This window comes from Microcebus murinus, chromosome 6 (assembly GCF_040939455.1).
Source record: "Microcebus murinus isolate Inina chromosome 6, M.murinus_Inina_mat1.0, whole genome shotgun sequence".
Taxonomy (NCBI): Eukaryota; Metazoa; Chordata; class Mammalia; order Primates; family Cheirogaleidae; genus Microcebus; species Microcebus murinus.
The window spans coordinates 83,184,957-83,205,142 of NC_134109.1; the positions used below are offsets into that span (position 1 = coordinate 83,184,957).

Genomic DNA, 20,186 nt, shown 5'->3' on the forward strand with positions numbered 1-20,186 from the left:
TTAGAGACAGAGTCTCACTTTGTTGCCCAGACTAGAGTGAGTGCCGTGGCATCAGCCTAGCTCACAGCAACCTCAATCTCCTCGGCTCAAGTGATCCTACTGCCTCAGCCTCCCGAATAGCTGGGACTACACGCATGTGCCACCATGCCCGGCTGATTTTTTATATATATATTAGTTGGCCAATTAATTTCTTTCTATTTATAGTGGAGACGGGGTCTGGCTCTTGGTCAGGCTGGTTTCGAACTCCTGACCTCGAGCTATCCGCCCACCTCAGCCTTCCAGAGTGCTAGGATTACAGGTGTGAGCCACTGTGCCCAGCCTGTTTAGCATTTCTTGAAGTGCAGGTCTACTAGCAACAAATGTTTTCAACTTTTGTTTATTTGAAAATATCTTTGTATCTTTATTTCATCCAATTTTTGAAGATATTTTTGTTGGATATAGAATTTTCTAGGTGTTTTTCTCTAACTTCTTTTAAGATTTTATCTTTGATATTCATCAGTTTGACTAAGATGTGCCTTCGTATGCTCTTCTATTTGTTTATCCTGGTTGAGGTTCACTGAGCTTCTTCAATCTAGTTGATGTTTTTCACCAGATTTTGGAAATTTTAAGCCTTTATTCAAATCAAATATTATTCAAAAATTTTTCTACCCTATTCTCTCTTTTTGCTCCTTTTGGGACTCAGGTTACATACATTTGAGACTGCTTGATGTTATCTCAAAGGTCACTGAAGTTCTGTTTAGTTTTTTGTAATACTTTTTCTCTTTCAGTTTGTTTAATGTCTTTGATCTGTTTTCAAGTTCACTGACCCTTTTTTTTCTTTTTTGCAATGTTTGGACTGCTGTTAAGCCCATCCAGTGTATTTTTTGTTTTAGATACTGTACTTTTGGTTCTAGAATTTCCATTGAGTTCTTTTTTAGTTCCCATTTGTTTTTTTTGTTTTTTTAAGACAGAATCTCACTCTGTTTCCTGGGCTAGAGTTCCATGGTGTCAGTGTAGCTCACAGCAGCCTCAAATTCCTGGGCTCAAGCAATCCTTTTGCCTCACCCTCCCGAGTAGCTGGGACTACAGGCATGCGCCACCATGCCTGACTAATTTTTTCTATTTTTAGGTGTTTGGCTCATCTCTTGCTCAGGCTGGTCTTGAACTCCTGAGCTCAAGCAATCCTCCCACCTTGGCCTCTCAGAGTGTTAGGATTACAGGCATGATCCACCGCTCTCGGCCTTGATCCCACATTTTTTTTCTAGATATTCTCGTCTTTTCCTTTAATCCTGGAACACACATACATACATACACACACACATATAACAGCTTATAAGTTCTTCTAATTTTAACAAGTTGGTCATCTCTGAGTTTATTTTTGTTTATACCTTTTTTTCTTGATTATGGGTCATATTCCCTGCTTTGTATGTCTAGTAATTTTTTCTTTTTTTGAGACAGAGTCTCACTTTGTTGCCTGAGCTAGAGTGCCGTGGCATCAGCCTAGCTGACAGCAACCTCAAACTCCTGGGCTCAAGCAATCCTTCTGCCTCAGCCTCCCAAGTAGCTGGGACTACAGGCATGTGCCACCATACCTGGCTAATTTTTTTTCTATATATTTTTAGTTTGCCAATTAATTTGTTTCTATTTTTAGTAGAGATGGGGTGTCACTCTTGCTCAGGCTGGTTTTGAACTCCTGACCTTGAGCGATGCACCCACCTCTGCCTCCCAGAGTACTAGGATTACAGGCGTGAACCCCCGCACCAGGCCTATGTCTAGTAATTTTATCATAAGCTTTTAGTGAAGCACTATGGAGTTTGGATTTTGTTGTCTTCTTTTAAAGGGTGCTGAATTTTGTTCTGGCAGACAAATTACTGAAGGATCCACTTGATTCTGTCAGGCTTGTTTATCGTTTAGTTTTATGCTTTGTTAGGGCAAATCAGTTTCTGCTTTGTTTTTACGGTTAGAGTATGGCCCTAAACTCTGGAATATGATCCGGACTCTTAAAGTATGGGCTTGTTAATTAGTTGGGCGCATGGCATGTGCTTGTAGTTTCAGCTACTCGTGAGGCTGAGACAGGAGGATCACTTGAGCCCAGGAATTTGAGATCGCACTGAGCTATGATGATGCCACTGCGTTCTAATCCAGAGGGACAAGAGTGAGACTCTGTCTCAAAAATAAATACATTAATAAATTAATGGGCTTATAACATCTCATCTGAATACCTGGGATGCCTGTGAAGATTCTCTACTGTGGCTAGATAGAGATCCATTATCTCTAAGTGCTATATGACCTCTGTTTTTTCTGTTCCACTCTCAGCCCAGTAGCAGGTGCTATCTGTCAGGCCCCATGAAGTCTCACCCTATTCATGTACAACCTGGGCCTTGGCCAAGATCCAAGGGGAAATTCCAATATAGATTTCTGCTTCTTGTTTCATCTCAAACAGCTACTTACTCTGTAATGTAATATTCTATCCTACAAATTCAGCCACCTCAGCAGGCTAAACTCTGATGATCTCTGCTTCCTCTGCTCATGAAGACTGCCCATTCATGTATATCCCTTCTTCAAAGACCACAGTCTCATGTTGCTGTTTGTCCAATGCTTGCAAACAGTTGCCTCATTGATTTTGTCCATATTTTGAATTGTTTAGGGGTAGAATAAGTCCAATTGCTGGTTATTATGTTATTGCTCACTTTACAGACCAGGTTTCAGGAGCTATATGAGAACATCATTTTGATAATCTCTGTAGATATGTTACCTATATTTCTTGGAGGGCTGAGATGGTCCCACAGACTAATGTTCCATCAATTATAAGCATATTATATCTGTTCATGTACACAGAACAAAGAAAAATATTATATCATTGTTTTGCATTTAATATTAAGGTTTCAGGATGATTAATAGTATTCATCCTTTTCTGGGAGTTTTTTATGGTAAATTGTGGATCTGAGTTTCATGAGCTTGCCAAAGCATTACTATAGGTAAATATTCATCAGGACTCTTAAGTGTGAGTCAGTTATGTAACCAGGAGGCTCAATAAAGTGATTAGGGCCAATAGGTGGTTTTTTTTGAGACAGAGTCTCTCTCACTCTTGCCCTGGCTAGAGTGCAGTGGTGTTAGCCTAGCGCACAGCAACCTCAAACTCCTGGGGTTTGAAGAGTTTGAGGTTGCCTCAGCCTCTTGAGTAGCTAGGACTGCCTCAGCCTCAGCCTCTCAAGTAGCTGGGACTACAGGTATGCACCACCACGCCCGGCTAATTTTTTCTATATGCTTTTAGTTGTCCAATTAATATCTTTCTATTTTTAGTAGAGACGGTTTCTCGCTCTTGCTCAGGCTGGTGTTGAACTCTTGACCTTGAGCGATCCGCCTGCCTCGGCCTCCCAGAGTGCTAGGATTACAGGCGTGAGCCACCACAGCTGGCCTAAAAGTATATTTTTAAACATATGAGGACTCCATTGTGCTGCTATATTGTTGCTATAGCAGTTCAAAACTTCTGAGTGTTTTATTAAGGCCCTTTTTAATCTAGCTTTGTTCTATCTAAAATCATACTTTTGCCTCTGATAGTAACTTTGTTCTTAGCAAGAGGCTCAGGTTATTATATTATAAAGCTAAGGCCATGAATGATCACTTCTTGTTTTGTAATGGAAGCACCTCTCTTTGTTGTCTGCTTTGTTTAGTTCTAGGGCCTGCTAAGGTCCAATAGTGATCAACATATTTGTGGATTGTGACTGACTTCTCTTTCCAGCTTTATCTACCAGCTGTTTAGTGTCCTCAAAGTCTCTTAGCAAGTCAAAATTGTATTGTTAAATTTGGCAAAGTGCTGCTTTTTTAACGTGTTAGTTGGTTATTGTTATTTAGCTATTCTACATGCAAAAATGGGTGATGGATATTGGCAATAGGGACAAGGCAATGGTAACATAGTAAGATTTCTATAAGTTTGAGTGATATACTTTCTTAGGATGAATTTTAAAATTCTTTGGTCCTTAATTTAGAAAACTACGTAATAAATGAAATATTGAAATAAACTTTGAAGATTATAAAAATAACCTAAGTGTGTATACTAGTTAGGATTAACTATTCTGTATTGTATTAACAGACAACTCTAATTGCAGGGGCTTAAAACAATAAATGTTTGTTTATTATTCATCTTATAGTCTGATGCAGGTTGGGTGGCTCTCTTTGTAGCTCTTTTCCAAGCAGTGACCACTTTTATTATATGATGCCACCATCTTCATATGTAGCCTCCTAAGTTGTGTCAGAAAGGGAGGAGAGACTGTAGATGATTTGCATAGATTTTATTGTCAGGCTTAGGAATGGCACATTCAGTTTCACCTACATCCTCAAGGTCAAAAGCAAGGGCCCTTGGCCCCTAACCACAGAAGAAGGTTGATCTTTTCCTATGCCCAGGAAAAATATAATGAAATGGGAACACATAGCATTGTCTCTGCCACACCAAAGACTTTTTAAAATTTTATTTATTTATTTACACCAAAGTCTAAGAGGAATAAAGTGTGGCACTAACCATATCTTATAGCTAGGGCTTTCTATTTTTTTCCTTTTTATCTATTTTTCTTTTCTCTAGTTTCCTTCTTTTCTGTCTGCCTTTCTGTCATGTTAAGCTGCCCAGGATAGAGTGGAGTAAGTGGCAGTAGGTGAAAAATCATCTTTTTCCCTGTTCCCTTTATTTGTTACGTGAAAAGAAAGCCTCAACTATAAGTATATACATCTTTGTTAGTAAAGCCCTTTGCACACAGCTTAAATTTTCCTTCTTCAAAATAAAATCTCAACTTGTTGGAATAGTCATATTTAAGTTTTATTGAAAACCTAAACAACTAATAATAGCATATTCTTAATGCCTTACCTGATCTGTAATTGGCAATTTTTATTTGAACTGTCTATCTAAAGAGGTCTCACTGTTGGAAATCACAATATCTGAAGAGATTCATTTATTTATTCATTCAGCACATCTTCATTGAGCTCCTCTTATGTGTCAGGCACTATTCTAGATGTTGGGGAAACAGTGGTGAACAAGACAAGAGTTTGTACTGTCATGGAGTTTATATTCTTGTTAGATTTATTGGTTAATAAAACTTGTAATGGATAGTACAATGTATCAGTTAGTTAATATACCAGCTATAAGGATTATTTAATTAGAATAAGCATCATCGAATTAATTAATACAAAGTAAATAGATTCATGGTGGTTGCTTTTTAGAAATCATAATATCAATAAGGTGATGAGAATAATATGGGTTTATTTTTTTTCTTGTAGCTTTAAAGAAGCCCCCTATTTCAGTTTCTCAACATGAAAGTCATCAAGCAATCTCCTATCTTCCAACTGGACAACCTATCTCCCCGAATATGGCTCCAGGTATGAAGTCATATTTTAGAATTTCATGGGAAAACCAATATACTGGTCATGTACTATTTATGGTGAATTAAACATGTCATTTAGTAGTGTAGTGACAGAGCATTCATTCTTTGAGTTAATGTTATATATTTTTTAATGACAATAAAAGCTCAGTGAGAAATAATCATCTAAAATTGCCCTTTGTCTAATGGATTGTTACAGTCTTTTTCTTAAAAGCAGAAGAATTATTTGTTGTGCCACTCTGGACTAGATTCCTTTTCATCTCCACCAGGCTGTATAGATTTACCTTCTTCAAAATGTGTTAAAATTTATCTCACAGAGGCTTTCTATAAATTACTTTGCCCACCTATGTTAAACTCCCTACTTCTTATTTATGAATGTATTTGTTTTCTACTGAACACCTATTTGATTTTACAGAAATGTTCCGTTAAACGAAGAATTGATATAATTTAAGGGCTCTGCTTAAGGGAGATGATGGAAAGGAAAGATATAGGAGTCAGAGTGGCATAGGAGTTTCTGAATCCAAAATTAATTGTGATAAGGATCTACATGAAGACTTTGATGAGGAAAAAAAGGAAGGTGGGAGAAAGAGAGATTATATATTACTGCTATGAAAGGATCAATCAGTAGTCAACAGTTGTGAGTCACTGTATAGATGAAGATGATTTAGAGATTAGAAATTTCAAAAGCCTTACTAGATTTTGGAGATTTCTGACAGCAGTATGGAATTTGGAGGGGGGAAAAGATAGGGGTATCGTTGAAATATTAATCTTTGGGTTCCTACTGTATATTTTTGGTGAATAGGTTTATAATCATTAGTATAGATACTCACCTGAGATTGATTAGTAAACTTCCCACAGCTAAAAGTTTAAACGAAAAAAGCTATGTGACTGCCCAGTGTTAGACAACAATGTGTCTTAGCTTTTCTAAAGCAGGTCTTGTGAGATTCTTCTGTAAAAGAATTAACATTCTTTAATTTGATGTTTTTATGTCACAGATTCACACATAAACCACAATGGAAACCCTGGTACTTCAAAACAGAACCCTTCCAATCCTCTTCAGCGTTTAATTCCAGTCTCAAACTTGGAGAGTGAACCCAGAATTCAAACAGATACACTAAAGCAGGCTACCAAGGATAGAGTCAGTGATTTCCATAAATTAAAGCAAAGTAAGAATCCATTGATGAATATTATGCTAAAAAGATTTCGTTAAAATATGAATTAAGGTCTTCATTATTATAATCTCTACCTAATGAATGTGTGGTGAAGTTTTGTGTATGTAAAAAGAAGATAGGAAAGTTTGAAAATTTAAAAGAAAAGCAGGTTTTAAATGGCTAGATACTATTTTAAAGAAAACTTGAAAAAGCTTCTTATGTTCTCCAATGTTAACTAATAAATTTCAGGTGAGTTGATTTTTTTAAAAAATGTTATTCTTATGAATGTAAACTTTCTTGGACAATGAAACTTTCCTTGGAGAAATGAGAAAAGATATATTTTGGTAGGCTAATGAATGAAAACTTTGATTAGAAGGGAGGAAAGATAAATAGTTTTGAAAAACAGAGCATTCTGGGAGAAACATACCCAAGGGGAAGGTGCCATAGTGGAAGGTTCAATACTGCTTCCTCCTCCATGCCCTCCAATTGCACTTTGCCTCATTTAGGTTTTAGGAAGTATGAGAAAAAATTTTGGTAGTAGAGAGAATTTGGGGCAGGAAAGTGTTCCTTAGATCAGCTCCCTTAAACTGTGTTTTTCACTGGTTCTGCTTTTCATGGCTTCTTTCCACCTTCACTTCTGAATAGATAGAATTTCTACAAGTTTCAGTTTGTTTGGTTTTTATGATGGCTTCTGTGGTAGCAACTACTCAGAGCAGTGTTTAGGCAGTTATTTGTACACAAGTTGTTTGTAGCTAAAGAATTGGACAATATCATATTTGTCAATTTATTCAAGGTATTTTTGTTGGTCCTTACCACAGTTATTCACATTTCTACATATTTGTGAATATATAGTTTATATACATTTAATTGGCTTGCCTTCCTTGATATTTTAAAGTATATCTTGACCGAAGTATTATATGAAAAACATTTTTATTTACAAGAATGTAGCTAACATTTTAAATATAGTGAAAAAATGTTTCCTCAAAATTAGATTAGGGGATTGACCTGACAACTTATATCTAAACAAGAAAAGGTGTACAGTATGAACATAACAAATAAAATATCTTAGGCTGGGAGTGGTGGCTCACACCTGTAATCCAGGCACTTTGGGAGGCTGAGGCAGGAGAATTGCTTGAGGCCAGGAGTTTGAGACCAATTTGGGCAACATAGTGAGACCCCCATATCTTCAAAAAATAAAAATTAAAAAAGTTAGCCAAGCATGGTGGCATACACCTGTAGTACTAGCTAATCAGGAGGCTGAGGCAGGAGGATTGCTTGAGCCCAGGAGTTTGAGGTTACAGTGAACTATGATCATGCCACTGCTCTCTTGCCTGGGCAACAGAGCAAGACCCTGTCTCAAAAATAAACATATTTATCCTATAATTTTTTTATTGTTACCTTACCCTATATTTTTTTATTTTATTTATTTTATTTTTTTTTGAGACAAGAGTCTCACTGTGTTGCCTGGCCTAAACTGACATAGCGTCAGCCTAGCTCACAGCAACCTCAAACTTCTTGGCTCAAGTGATCCTCTACCTCATACCCTATATTTTTTAAACTGATCTTTGAGTAAAGAAAGTGATTAGAAATAATTACTGGGAAATTGTTACTCTCTACAACTTATTTTGAAAAGAGCCTATTGAGTTTTAAAACTCTCACTCCAAATTCCTTTCCATGTGTCATTAGTGTATATATAGAGTTTAAATCAATGCATGTACTATTTTGTGATTTACTTTAATTACCTATCAAATAGTTATAGACTTGTCATTTTAGGCTGGGCGTGGTGACTCATGCCTGTAATCCTAGCACTCTGGAAGGCCAAGGTGAGAGGATTGCTTGAGCTCAGGAGTTCGAGACCAGCCTGAGCAAGAGTGAGATTTGTCCTCTACTAAAAATTAAAAAATAGAAGGAAATTAGACAGACAACCAAAAATATATAGAAAAAATTAGCTGGGCATAGTGGCACATGCCTGTAGTCCCAGCTACCCGGGAGGCTAAGGCAGGAGGATCGTTTGAGCCTTGGAGTTTGAGGTTGCTATGAGCTAGGCTGATGCCACAGCACTCTAGCCTGGGCAACAGAGTGAGACTCTGTCTCAAAACAAACAAATAAATAAAAATAGACTTGTCATTTTAAATGTGTGTATATATATGCACACATATATACATATATTCCATTGTGCTAGGCAATAATAATAAGTCACTTAGGCCTACTCTCATTGATTGTTTAGATTATTTTGCAGTTTCTCATTGTAGATGTCATGACTGTGACCAACTTTTTTTTAAGTTGCTTCCTATTCCTCCTACTTTGGGTGTTCCTTTAAAAGTACAGCCTTCAGGGCCGGGCATGGTGGCTCACGCCTGTAATCCTAGCACTCTGGGAGGCTGAGGCTGGCAGATTGCTCGAGGTTAGGAGTTTGAAACCAGCCTGAGTGAGACTCCCTCTCTACCAAAAATAGAAAGAAATTAATCGACCAGCTAAAAATATATATATAAAAAATTAGCTGGGCATGGTAGCACATGCCTATAGTGCCAGCTACTCGGGAGGCTGAGGCAGCAGGATTGCTTAAGCCCAGAAGTTTGAGGTTGCTGTGAGCTAGGCTGACGCCATGGCACTCACTCTAGCCTGGGCAACAAAGCCAGACTCTGTCTCAAAAAAAAAAAAAAGTATAGCCCTCAGAATGAAATTATTGGGTCAAAGCACTTGACTAGCTTTATAGCTCTTATTACATATTGTCAAATTGTTCTCTAGAACAGCTTTATAGTGTCACTGGAGATATTTATCTTTTTCCCTGTAGCCTGGCCACATTGATTTTTATCTTTTATAAGTTATTTAGAATACAGTGTTTCCTTAGATAGGTTTTAATAAGTATTTACTTTCTGGTGGCCTATTTTTATGTGAGGAATTTTATAATAATTATTTCTTGGTATATAATCTGTGCATCAGTTTTGACCACTTAATTTGAGAACTTCATAGATTATTTCTATATATTTGTATGAATTCTTTATAAATAATTCAGATGCTAACCTTTTATAGGTTACTTTAATCACAGTTCCTCATCTATTGTATTTCCTCATAGGAGATTTTGTTATGTTTTATCATACAAGTTTTTTTTTTTTTTTTTTTTTTTTTTTTAAGACAGAGTCTCGCTTTCTTGCCCAGGCTAGAGTGAGTGCCGTGGCGTCAGCCTAGCTCACAGCAACCTCAAACTCCTGGGCTCAAGCGATCCTCCTGCCTCAGCCTCCCGAGTAGCTATGACTACAGGCATGTGCCACCATGCCTGGCTAATTTTTTCTATATATATTAGTTGGCCAATTAATTTCTTTCTATTTATAGTAGAGATGGGGTCTTGCTCTTGCTCAGGCTGGTTTCCAACTCCTGACCTTGAGCAATCCGCCCACCTTGGCCTCCCCAGAGTGCTAAGATTACAGGCGTGAGCCACTGTGCCCAGCCACAAGTTTTTAAATTAAAACATTTTTTTTTTGTTGTGGTAAAATACATATAAAATTCACCAAAGTAGCATTTAGTACATTCACCCCAAAAGAAAACTATGTACCCATTAAACAGGTACTCCCTTTTCTCTGCTACTCACAACACCTGGCAACCACTAATCTGCTTTCTGTCTCCATGTCTATAGAATCATCTATTCTGTATATTTTATATAAATGGAATTATACAATATGTGGCCTTTTGTGTCTAGCTTCTTTTTTTTTTTTTTTAAATTATTTTTTTTATTTTGGTATATTATGGGGGTATAGCTTCTTTTTTAGTATCATTTTCAAAGGTGAACCATGGTATAGCATTTATCAATATTTTATTTCTTTTTATGATGGGAAATACTCAGTTGTATGGGTACATTTTATGTGGGTATATTATTCATCTGTTGATGCACATATGGGTTTTATCTACATTTTGGCTATTGTGAATAGTGCTGCTATGAACATTTATGTACAAGTTATTGTTGAACACCTGTTTTCAGTTCTTTTGGTTATATACCTTACTGAGTCATATGGTAATTCTATGTTTCACTTTTTGAGGAATTGCCAAACTATTTTCCACAACAGCTGCACCATTTTACACATTACACCAGCAATGCATGAGAGTTCCACTTTCTCCACATCCTTTTCAACACTTACTATCTTCCTTCCTTCCTTCTAACATTGCCATCCAAGTGCATGTGAGGTGGTATTGGTTTGCATTGTGGTTTTGGTTTGCATTTCCCTAATGATGAATGACACTGAGTTTCTTTTGTGTACTTTTTGGTCATTTGTAAATCTTTTTTATTTTATTTTATTTTTTTAAAGAGATGGAGTGCAGTTGTGCTATGATTGCTCACTGTAGCCTCAAACTCGTGGGCTTAAGCAATCCTCCTGCCTTAGCCTCCCCAGTAGTTAGGACTACAGGCATGCGCCACCACACTCAGCTAATTTTTAAAAAATTTTTTGTGGAGACAGAGTTTCACTGTGTTGCCCAGGCTGGTTTTGAACTTCTCAAGCAGTCTTCCTGCATTGGCCTCCCCAAATGTTTATAGGCTTGAGCCACTGAACCCAGGCATTTGCCCAGTTTTTAATTGAGTTATTTGTTGTTGTTGAACTGTGATAGTTCTGTGTATATTCTCAATATTAGACCCTTATCAGATATATGATTTGCAAATATTTTTGCCCATTCTGTGAGTTATCTTTTCACTCTCTTTATAGTGTCCTTTGGTGTACGAAAGTTTATAATTTTGAAGAAGTCCAGTTTATCTACTTTTTGTTGTTGTTGCTCATGCTTTGTGCCGTATCTAAGAAACCATTCCAAAACTCATGGCCATGAAGACTTTCCCTTGATTTCTTCTAAGAGTTTTATAGGTTGGGCTGTTATATTTAAGGCTTTGATTCATTTTATGTTAATTTTTAAATATGGTATGAGGTAAGGTCTAACTTCATCCTTTTGTGCGTGGATATCCAGTTGTCCCAGGACCCTTTGTTGAAAAGTCTCTTCTTTCCCTATTGAACAGTCTTGGCATCCTTGTCAAAAATCAATTGCCAGAGATGTATGGGTTTATTTCTGGATTATCAGTTCTGTTCCATTGGTCTATATGTGTATCCTTATTCCAGTATCACACTGTTTTGATTATAGTAAGTTTTGAAACAGGGAGTATGAATTCTCCAACTTTGTTTTTCTTTAAGATTATTTTAGCTATTCACAATCCTTTGTGATTTTATGTGAATTTCAGGATCTGCTTTTCCATTTCTACTAAAAGGGCAGTTGGGATTTTAAAAGGAATTGCATTGAATCTGCAGATCAATTTGGAGAGTATTACCATCTTAACAATATGAAGTCTGTCAGTCTATGAATATGGGATGTCTTTCCATTGACTTAGGTCATTTTTAATTTCTTTCGGCAATGTTTCATAGTTTTTAGTGTACAGGTCTCACACTGCCTTGATTAAATTTATTCCTAAGCATTTTATTATTTTGATTTTATTATAAATGAAATTATTTTCATAATTTTGTTTTCAAATTTTTATTGCTGGTGCATAGACATTTGACTAATTTTTTTTTTTGTTTTTTGAACCCCGGGCTGCGGCCATGAGAGCGCCAAATCCTAACCTCTAGACCACCAGGGACATATGACTGATTTCTGTATGCTTATTTTGTATCCTCTAATTTTGCTGAATTTGATATAAAAGGCTTTTATTTGTATATATTTCAAGCATATCTATCTCGACTCTTATGACAGTCTCCATTTTTTTATTAGAAAGTCATCTATCCTCCATCTGGGCATAAAAATACTATTCAATTTTCTTTGATGTTTTTTCATAATTGATTATTTAACCTGTCTGGAATTTATAGTGATCCAAATTAATTTTTTTCTATACTGATATCCATTTGTCCCAGAATTCTTTTTTTGTTTTTGTTTTTTTGTTTTGATGTCATTTATTTAATCCTCTTATGTATTCCATACCATTTCACATCCCTTGTGGATTTAGATAGGAATGAGCTTTCATACTCATTACAGAGAGCTTTTTTCCTGTATGTAATTACTCAGTATCCCCACTTGAGTCCTGTCTTTTTTTTTTTTTTTTTCGGCATATTATGGGGGTACAGATTTTAAGGTTTCAATAAATGCCCTTTCCCCCCCTCCCCCCAAAAGTCTGAGTTTCCAGCATGACCATCCCCCAGATGGTGCAAATCTCACTCATTATGTATATATATATATACCCGCCCCCCTGCCGAATACCCTATTACTGTAGTACCTATGTGTCCACTTAGGTGCTACTCAGTTAATACCAGTTTGCTGGTGAATATATGTGGTGCTTGTTTTTCCATTCTTGGGATACTTCACTTAGTAGTATGGGTTCCAGCTCTAACCAGGAAAATATAAGATATGCTATATCACCATTGTTTCTTAGAGCTGAATAGTACTCCATGGTATACATATTATACCATATTTTATTAATCCATTCTTGGATTGATGGGCACTTGGGCTGTTTCCACAGCCTTGCAATTATGAATTGTGCTGCTATAAACATTCAAGTGCAGGTGTCTTTTCTGTAGAGTGTCATTGGATCTTTTGGGTAGATGCCGAGCAATGGGATTGCTGGATCAAATGGTAGATTCACTTGTATCGCTTTAAGGTATCTCCATATTGCTTTCCACAGAGGTTGGACTAGTTTGCAGTCCCACAAGCAGTGTAGGAGTGTTCCTCTCTCTCCACATCCACGCCAGCATTTGTTATTTGGAGACTTTTTGATAAAGGCCATTCTCACTGGAGTTAAGTGATATCTCATTGTAGTTTTGATTTGCATTTCCCTATTAGAGATAATGAGCATTTTTTCATATGTTTGTTGGCCATTCTTCTGTCTTCTTTAGAAAAGTTTCTGTTCAAGTCCTTTGCCCACTTTTTAATAGGGTTATTTGATTTTTTCTTGCTGATTTTCGTGAGTCCTAAGTATATTCTAGTTATCAGCCCTTTATCGGATACGTAGGATGCAAAAATTTTCTCCCATTCTGTAGATTGTCTGTTTACTTTCATGATTGTTTCTTTGGCTGTGCAGAAGCTTTTTAGTTTCATCATGTCCCATTTATTTATTTTTGTTGCTGCTTTGATTGCCTTTGGGGACTTCCTCATAAACTCTTTGCCTAGGCCGATGTCTAGCAGAGTGTTTCCAACATTTTCCTCTAGAATTCTAATAGTTTCATACCTTAGGTTTAAGTCTGTTATCCAGCGTGAGTTGATTTTTGTGAGAGGTGAAAGGTGTGGGTCCTGCTTTAGCCTTCTACAAGTGGCTATCCAGTTTTCCCAGCACCATTTATTGAAAAGGGATTCTTTTCCCCAGCGTATGTTTTTGTCTGCTTTGTCAAAGATTAGATGGCTATATGAAGATGGTTTTATATCAGGATTCTCAGATCTGTTCCACTGGTCAATATTCCTATTTTTGTGCCAATACTAGATTGTTTTAATTACTACAGTTTTGTAGAATAGTTTGATATCTGGCATATTAATATCTCCCATTTTGTTTTTGTTGTCGAGAATTGCTCTTGATATTCAGGGTCTTCTTTGGTTCCATACAAAACGTAAAATTATTTTTTCTATATCTGTGAAGAATGCTGATGAGATTTTAATAGGTATTGCATTGAATCTATAGATCAGTTTGGGTAGTATAGACATTTTAATGATGTTGAGTCTGCCGATCCACGAGCATGGAATGGATTTCCATCTGTTTATATCCTCTGCTATTTCCTTCATCAGTGTTTCATAGTTCTCCCTGTAGAGGTCTTTTACCTCCTTGGTTAAGTATACTCCTAGGTACTTTAATTTCTTTGTTGCTATTGTGAAGGGTATTGAGTCTTTAATTTGGTTCTCAATTAGATTGTTGTTGGCGTATATGAATGCCTCTGATTTCTGTGTATTGATTTTGTATCCTGAGACTTTACTAAATTCATTGATCAGTTCCAGGAGTTTCTTGGTTGAATCTTTGAGGTTTTCTAAATATAATATCATATCATCAGCAAACAGTGAAAGTTTGATCTCTTCTGCCCCTATTTGGATACCTTTAATTCCACTTTCCTGTCTGCTGTAGCCAGGACTTCCAGCACTATGTTGAATAGAAGTGGAGATAGTAGGCAGCCTTGTCTGGTTCCAGTTCTAAGTGGGAATGCTTTCAGTTTTTCCCCATTCAGTATGATGTTGGCTATGCGTCTGTCATATATGGCTTGTATCATTTTTAGGTATGTCCCTTCTATGCCTATTTTCTTAAGTGTTCGTATCATGAAAGGGTGTTGAATTTTGTCAAAAACTTTTTCTGCATCTATTGAAAGAATCATGTGGTCTTTGTTTTGTTTCTATTTATGTGGTGAATTGCTTTTATAGATTTACGTATGTTGAACCATCCCTGCATCCCTGGGATGAAGCCCACTTGGTCGTGATGGATTATTTTTTTGATAAGCGTCTGGATTCGGTTAGCTAAGATTTTGTTGAAAATTTTTGCATCTATATTCATTAGGGATATTGGTCTGTAGTTTTCCTTTTTTGTTGCATCCTTTCCTGGTTTTGGTATCAGAGTAATATTCTCTTCATAAAAGGTGTCGGGGAGGTTTCCGTTCTTCTAGATGTTGTGGAATAGTTTCTGCAAGATAGGTACTAGTTCTTTGTAAGTGTGGTACAATTTGGGTGTGAAGCCATCTGGACCGGGACTTTTCTTTTTAGGGAGATTTTTAATTGCTGTTTCTATTTCAGCTGTTGAGATTGGTCTGTTCAGGAAATCTATTTCTTCCTGGTTGAGCCTAGGGAGGCTGTGTGTTTCTAGATATTTGTCCATTTCCTCCACATTTTCCAGTTTGTGTGCATAAAGATTTTTGTAGTACTCATAAATTGTATGTTGTATCTCTTTGGGATCAGTTGTGATATCTCCTTTTTTGTTCCTGATGGAGCTTATTAGAGATTTCTCTTTTCTGCTTTTCGTCAGCTTAGCCAGTGGCGTGTCAATTTTGTTTATTGTTTCAAGGAAACAACTTTTTGTTTTGTTAATCTCCTGAATAGCTTCCCTGTTTTCAATTTCATTTAGTTTTGATTTGATCTTGTTGATTTCACTTCTGCTGGGTTTGGGGCTGGTCTGTTCTTTTTCCACTCTTTGAGTCGTTTCATTAGATTGTCTAATGAAAGTCTTTTTGACTTTTGGTTATAGGCATTTATGGAGATAAACTTTCCTCTCAGAACTGCTTTAGCTGTGTCCCAGAGGATTTGATAACTTCTCTCCATTGTCATTTTCTTCATAGAATTTTTTTTTTTTTTTTTTTTTTTTGAGACAGAGTCTCGCTTTCTTGCCTAGGCTAGAGTGAGTGCCGTGGCATCAGCCTAGCTCACAGCAACCTCAGACTCCTGGGCTCAGCGATCCTACTGCCTCAGCCTCCCGAGTAGCTGGGACTACAGGCACGAGCCACCATGCCCGGCTGATTTTTTTATATTATATATATTAGTTGGCCAATTAAATTCTTTCTATTTTTATGGTAGAGACGGGGTCTCGCTCAGGCTGGTTTTGAACTCCTGACCTTGAGCAATCCGCCCGCCTCGGCCTCCCAGAGTGCTAGGATTACAGGCGTGAGCCACCGCGCCCGGCCACTTCATAGAATTTTTTAAATTTCCATCTTGATTTCTTCATTTATGAAGTAATCATTTAGTAGGAGGTTGTTTAATTTCCACGTTTTTGTGTAGAAATGTGAGTTTCTGTTACAGTTGATTTCTACTTTTATTCCACTGTGATCTGAGAAGGTACATGGTACGATTTCTATTTTTTTAAATTTCTTGAGATTTACTTTGTGTCCTAGGATATGGTCAATCTTAGAGAATGTCCCGTGAGCTGATGAGAAGAACGTATATTCAGTGGATTTTGGGTAGAATGTTCTGTAAATGTCAGTCAGACCCAATTGTTCTAGAGTTTTGTTTAAGTCCATTATTTCTTTATTAATTTTCTGTTTGGAGGATCTGTCTCGTGCCGTCAGTGGGGTGTTGAAATCTCCGGCGATTATGGAGTTGCTATTAATCCATTTGCTTAGCTCCAGTAAGGTTTGCTTTATGAATGTGGGTGCACCTAAGTTGAGTGCATATATATTTAAAATTGTTATCTCTTCTTGTTGAACTGTGCCCTTCACCATTATATAATGACCCTCTTTGTCTTTCACTACTTTTGTTGCTTTAAAAACTAAATCGTCTGAAATTAGAACTGCCACACCAGCCTTCTTTTGGCTTCTATTTGCTTAGAATACTGATCTCCACCCTTTTATTTTTAGTCTATATGCATCCTTGCAGGTTAGATGTGTTTCCTGAAGACAGCATATATTTGGCCTGTATTTTCTTATCCATTCAGCCAGCCTATGTCTCTTGAGTGGAGAGTTTAAGCCATTCACATTTATTGAGAGAACTGATAGGTAAGGTAGATTACTGTCATTCTGTTGGGTTGGATGTTGTTGCTTTGATTTCTCTCTTGAGCCATTGTATCTGGCCTTTAATCTTTGGGTTTTGGTTGTTTTTATATTCGTGAGTTTTTATTATGGTGTTCCGTGCGTAACACTGTTTTGAGTACTTCCTGTAGGGCTTGTCTTGTCTTGGTGAATTCTCTGAGCCTTTGCTTGTCTGAGAATGACTTAGTTTCTCCTTCAAATATGCAGCTTAGTTTTGCAGGGTATAAGATTCTAGGTTGGGCATTGTTTTGTTTCAAAAGAGTGAGAATGGGGCCCCAGTCTCTCCTTGCTTGTAAAGTCTCATTAGAGAAGTCTGGTGTTATTTGAATTGGCTTTCCCTTGCATGTCACTTGCTTCTTTCGTCTTACAGCTCTTAGAAGGGCCTCTTTAGTTGATATTTTGGTCAGTCTGATGACTGCATGTCGTGACGTCTTCCTGTTTGCATTGAATCTCCCAGGGGTCCTCTGAGCTTCTTGAACTTGTATATCGAGATTTTGAGCAAGGCCTGGGAAATTTTCCTCTATTATATCTTCACATAGCTTGTCCAACCCTTGAGTGTTATCTTCTTCCCCCTTCTGGTAACCCTATGACCCTCACATTAGGTTTCTTCACATAATCCCACAGCTCTTGTAGGCTTTGCTCTTTTCTCTTGTTTCTCTGCTCTATTTCTGTGACTGATTTATTTAATTGGAGGTTGTTATCTTCAAGCTCTGAGATTCTTTCTTCTGTTTGATCTACCCTGTTCTTGAGACTTTCCACTGTATTTTGTGGTTCTCTGAATTGATTCTTCATTTCCAGGAGTTCGGTTAAACTTTTCTTCATTGTGTCTATTTCTTTAGTGAACTTTTGTTCTAGGTCCTGGAGGCTTTTTGTGGTTTCTTTGTGTTGGTTCTTGAGTTGTTCTTGCAGGTCGGTGAGTGTTCTTATGATCCACATAGGAAATTCCTTTTCTGTTATTTTGGTTGCCTCATTTTGGTTGGTGCCCGTTTCTAGGGGGCTGGGGCTCCTCTTTGGGGGTGTGTTTTCCGTGTGGTTCTTCTATTTTCTGAGTTCCTTCGCTGATTTCTTCCCATGTCGATCAGTTGTTGTTTCTTTTCTTTAGGTTTTTGTTTGGGTATTCACACGCCTTCTTTAGTTTCTGAGCCAGTAGGTGGTGTTCCTCAGTGGCAGTGCCCGTCGCTGGGCTGGTGTCCGCAGGTCTCTCCACTTGCTGGGGAGTCCACCAGCAGTCCGGGATGCAGGGGAGGGGAAACGGCCGATCCACCTACACTTCCAGCTGATCTCCGGGATGCTCCGGGGGTCCCAGCTTCCAGTTCTGCTCCGTGACCTCCTCCTGTGGAGTCTCCCGTGGTCTCAGGTACTCCTCCTTCGGACCCTCATCTGATGTAGGCTCGTCTTCTTGCTTCTTGCTTCTAATTTCTGCCAGAATCTGTCTTTTCTGCAGGGACACTCTGTCTGGTGGTGTTTCTCCTTTTGTTTTGTTTTTGTTTTGTTTTTTTTTGAGAGAGAGTCTTGCTCTGTTGTCCAGGCTAGAGTGCAATTGTGTCAGCCTAGCTCAGCAACTTCAAACTCCTGGGCTCAAGCAATCCTCCTGCCTCAGCCTCTCAAGTAGCTGGGACTACAGGTATGCGCCACCATGCCCAGCTAATTTTTTATATATAAATTTTTAGCTGTTTGGCTAATTTCTTTCTATTTTTAGTAGAGACGGGGTCTTACTCTTGCTTAGGCTGGTCTCGAACTCCTAAGCTCTAGTGATCCACCCACCTCAGCCTCCCAGAGTGCTAGGATTACAGGCGTGAGCCACCGTTCCTGGCCTGTCCTATAATTCTTACTAATTTTTTTATTTTTACTTTGGTGAGTGATATTACTTCTGGTTTGTTGCACATACATTAAACTATTTCACTATTTTTAATTTATTTCCAGAATTTCCATTTTTGCCAATTCTTATCTTTATCCCTAGCATATGGGTTTGAAAACTACTGCTTTATAATAATTTGAACGTACCTTAAAGTTTTAAACAACTGATTTTTTCTTTGTTTTTCCAAGCAAATTTTACTTTTAGTATATTATATTCTATAACTAGTCTTCAAAAACCTTAATGTGTTTTGAATTAAGTCTACATATTAAATTGGATATTATTCTATTTACTGTAAGGTTTTTCGGCAGGCAGCAAAAAGAAAAGACAGAGAGAGAAAGTGTGGGGCCAAATCACGTGGCTTTATTTAGTGCTCAAGAAGGAGGTTCTGGGGCCCCAAGAGGGGGGCCCCAGAAGTCACCCCCCATTTGAAGGGAGTGCGGCCTTTTATACCTTTTGGACCGGGCTAGGGACTTTTGGCGGGAAGAGCTGGGGCGACCTTTGGTGATCATTAAGAAATAGGAGGGGCTGGTGGTATTTGTGGAATCCTGGAGCCAAAACTTTCTTATCAGGGTGAACATCTAGGTGTGGTTCCTCTCATCGGGGTCTGGCAGTTTTGTCCTTGGTGGGTCTGGTCTTGAGCCTTTTCTTTTTTGATCTAGTGAGAGGAGGGGGCCCTCCACCAGCCTTACATTTACTATCATTAGTCTTTTCATCTAAGTCTCCATTGATTCATGCTTATTTGGTTCATTGTGTTCTTATACTTTTCTCTGAATAAATAGCTAACCTTCCAAATTCAATTGATGTCCAAGTACTTATTACTTTTTTCTCTTTATTTGAAAATGGAGTATTTTTCCATTGTATTTTAAAGTTTCATATCACTATTATTTAAAATATAATTCACTTTTTGGTATTTCTCACTTCTTGCAAACTTTATGCTATTTGTTTGTGTCCATGAAGTCCTTTTTTACAAGGATTTAAAAAGATATACTAGCTTTTCAATTGTAGAAGTGATTTTATGTAATATTTTTAAACAATATTTCACTCAAATTACTCTCACCAGCATTTCTAGAACTGTTTAAAAGTTTAAATTACAGTGCTTTTTTATTAAGCATAACATTGGCTCTTGGGATTAAATTTCTTTTTTTTTAACTTTTACATACCAAAATATTTTAAGGTTTTAAATTAAAAGAAAGTTATATTTTTTTAAATGACCTGTTAGAATCTGTACATTTATAGTTTTTACTGTCATTCCTATTTATGTGCAAAAACACATCATTATTAATAGTATTCTTGTGTTTATACAGCCTTGCTTTCCAGAGGGTAAACACTATTATGTCAAAATGAAAATTTATTTTCAAGTGCAATTTTGCCTTATAATTTTCTTCTA

General features: G+C 37.3%; 1 protein-coding gene across 3 annotated transcripts in view; it reads left to right on the top strand.

Moving 5' to 3' along the window:
- Positions 1-20,186, top strand: part of GOLM2 (golgi membrane protein 2) — a 124,942-nt gene that overhangs the window by 74,633 nt on the left and 30,123 nt on the right. For all 3 annotated transcript variants that reach the window (XM_012766681.2, XM_012766680.2, XM_012766682.2), the window contains 2 exons: positions 5,248-5,346; positions 6,344-6,514. In XM_012766681.2, the coding sequence (XP_012622135.1) occupies positions 5,248-5,346; positions 6,344-6,514 (270 nt within the window). The remainder of the gene's footprint in view (positions 1-5,247; positions 5,347-6,343; positions 6,515-20,186) is intronic.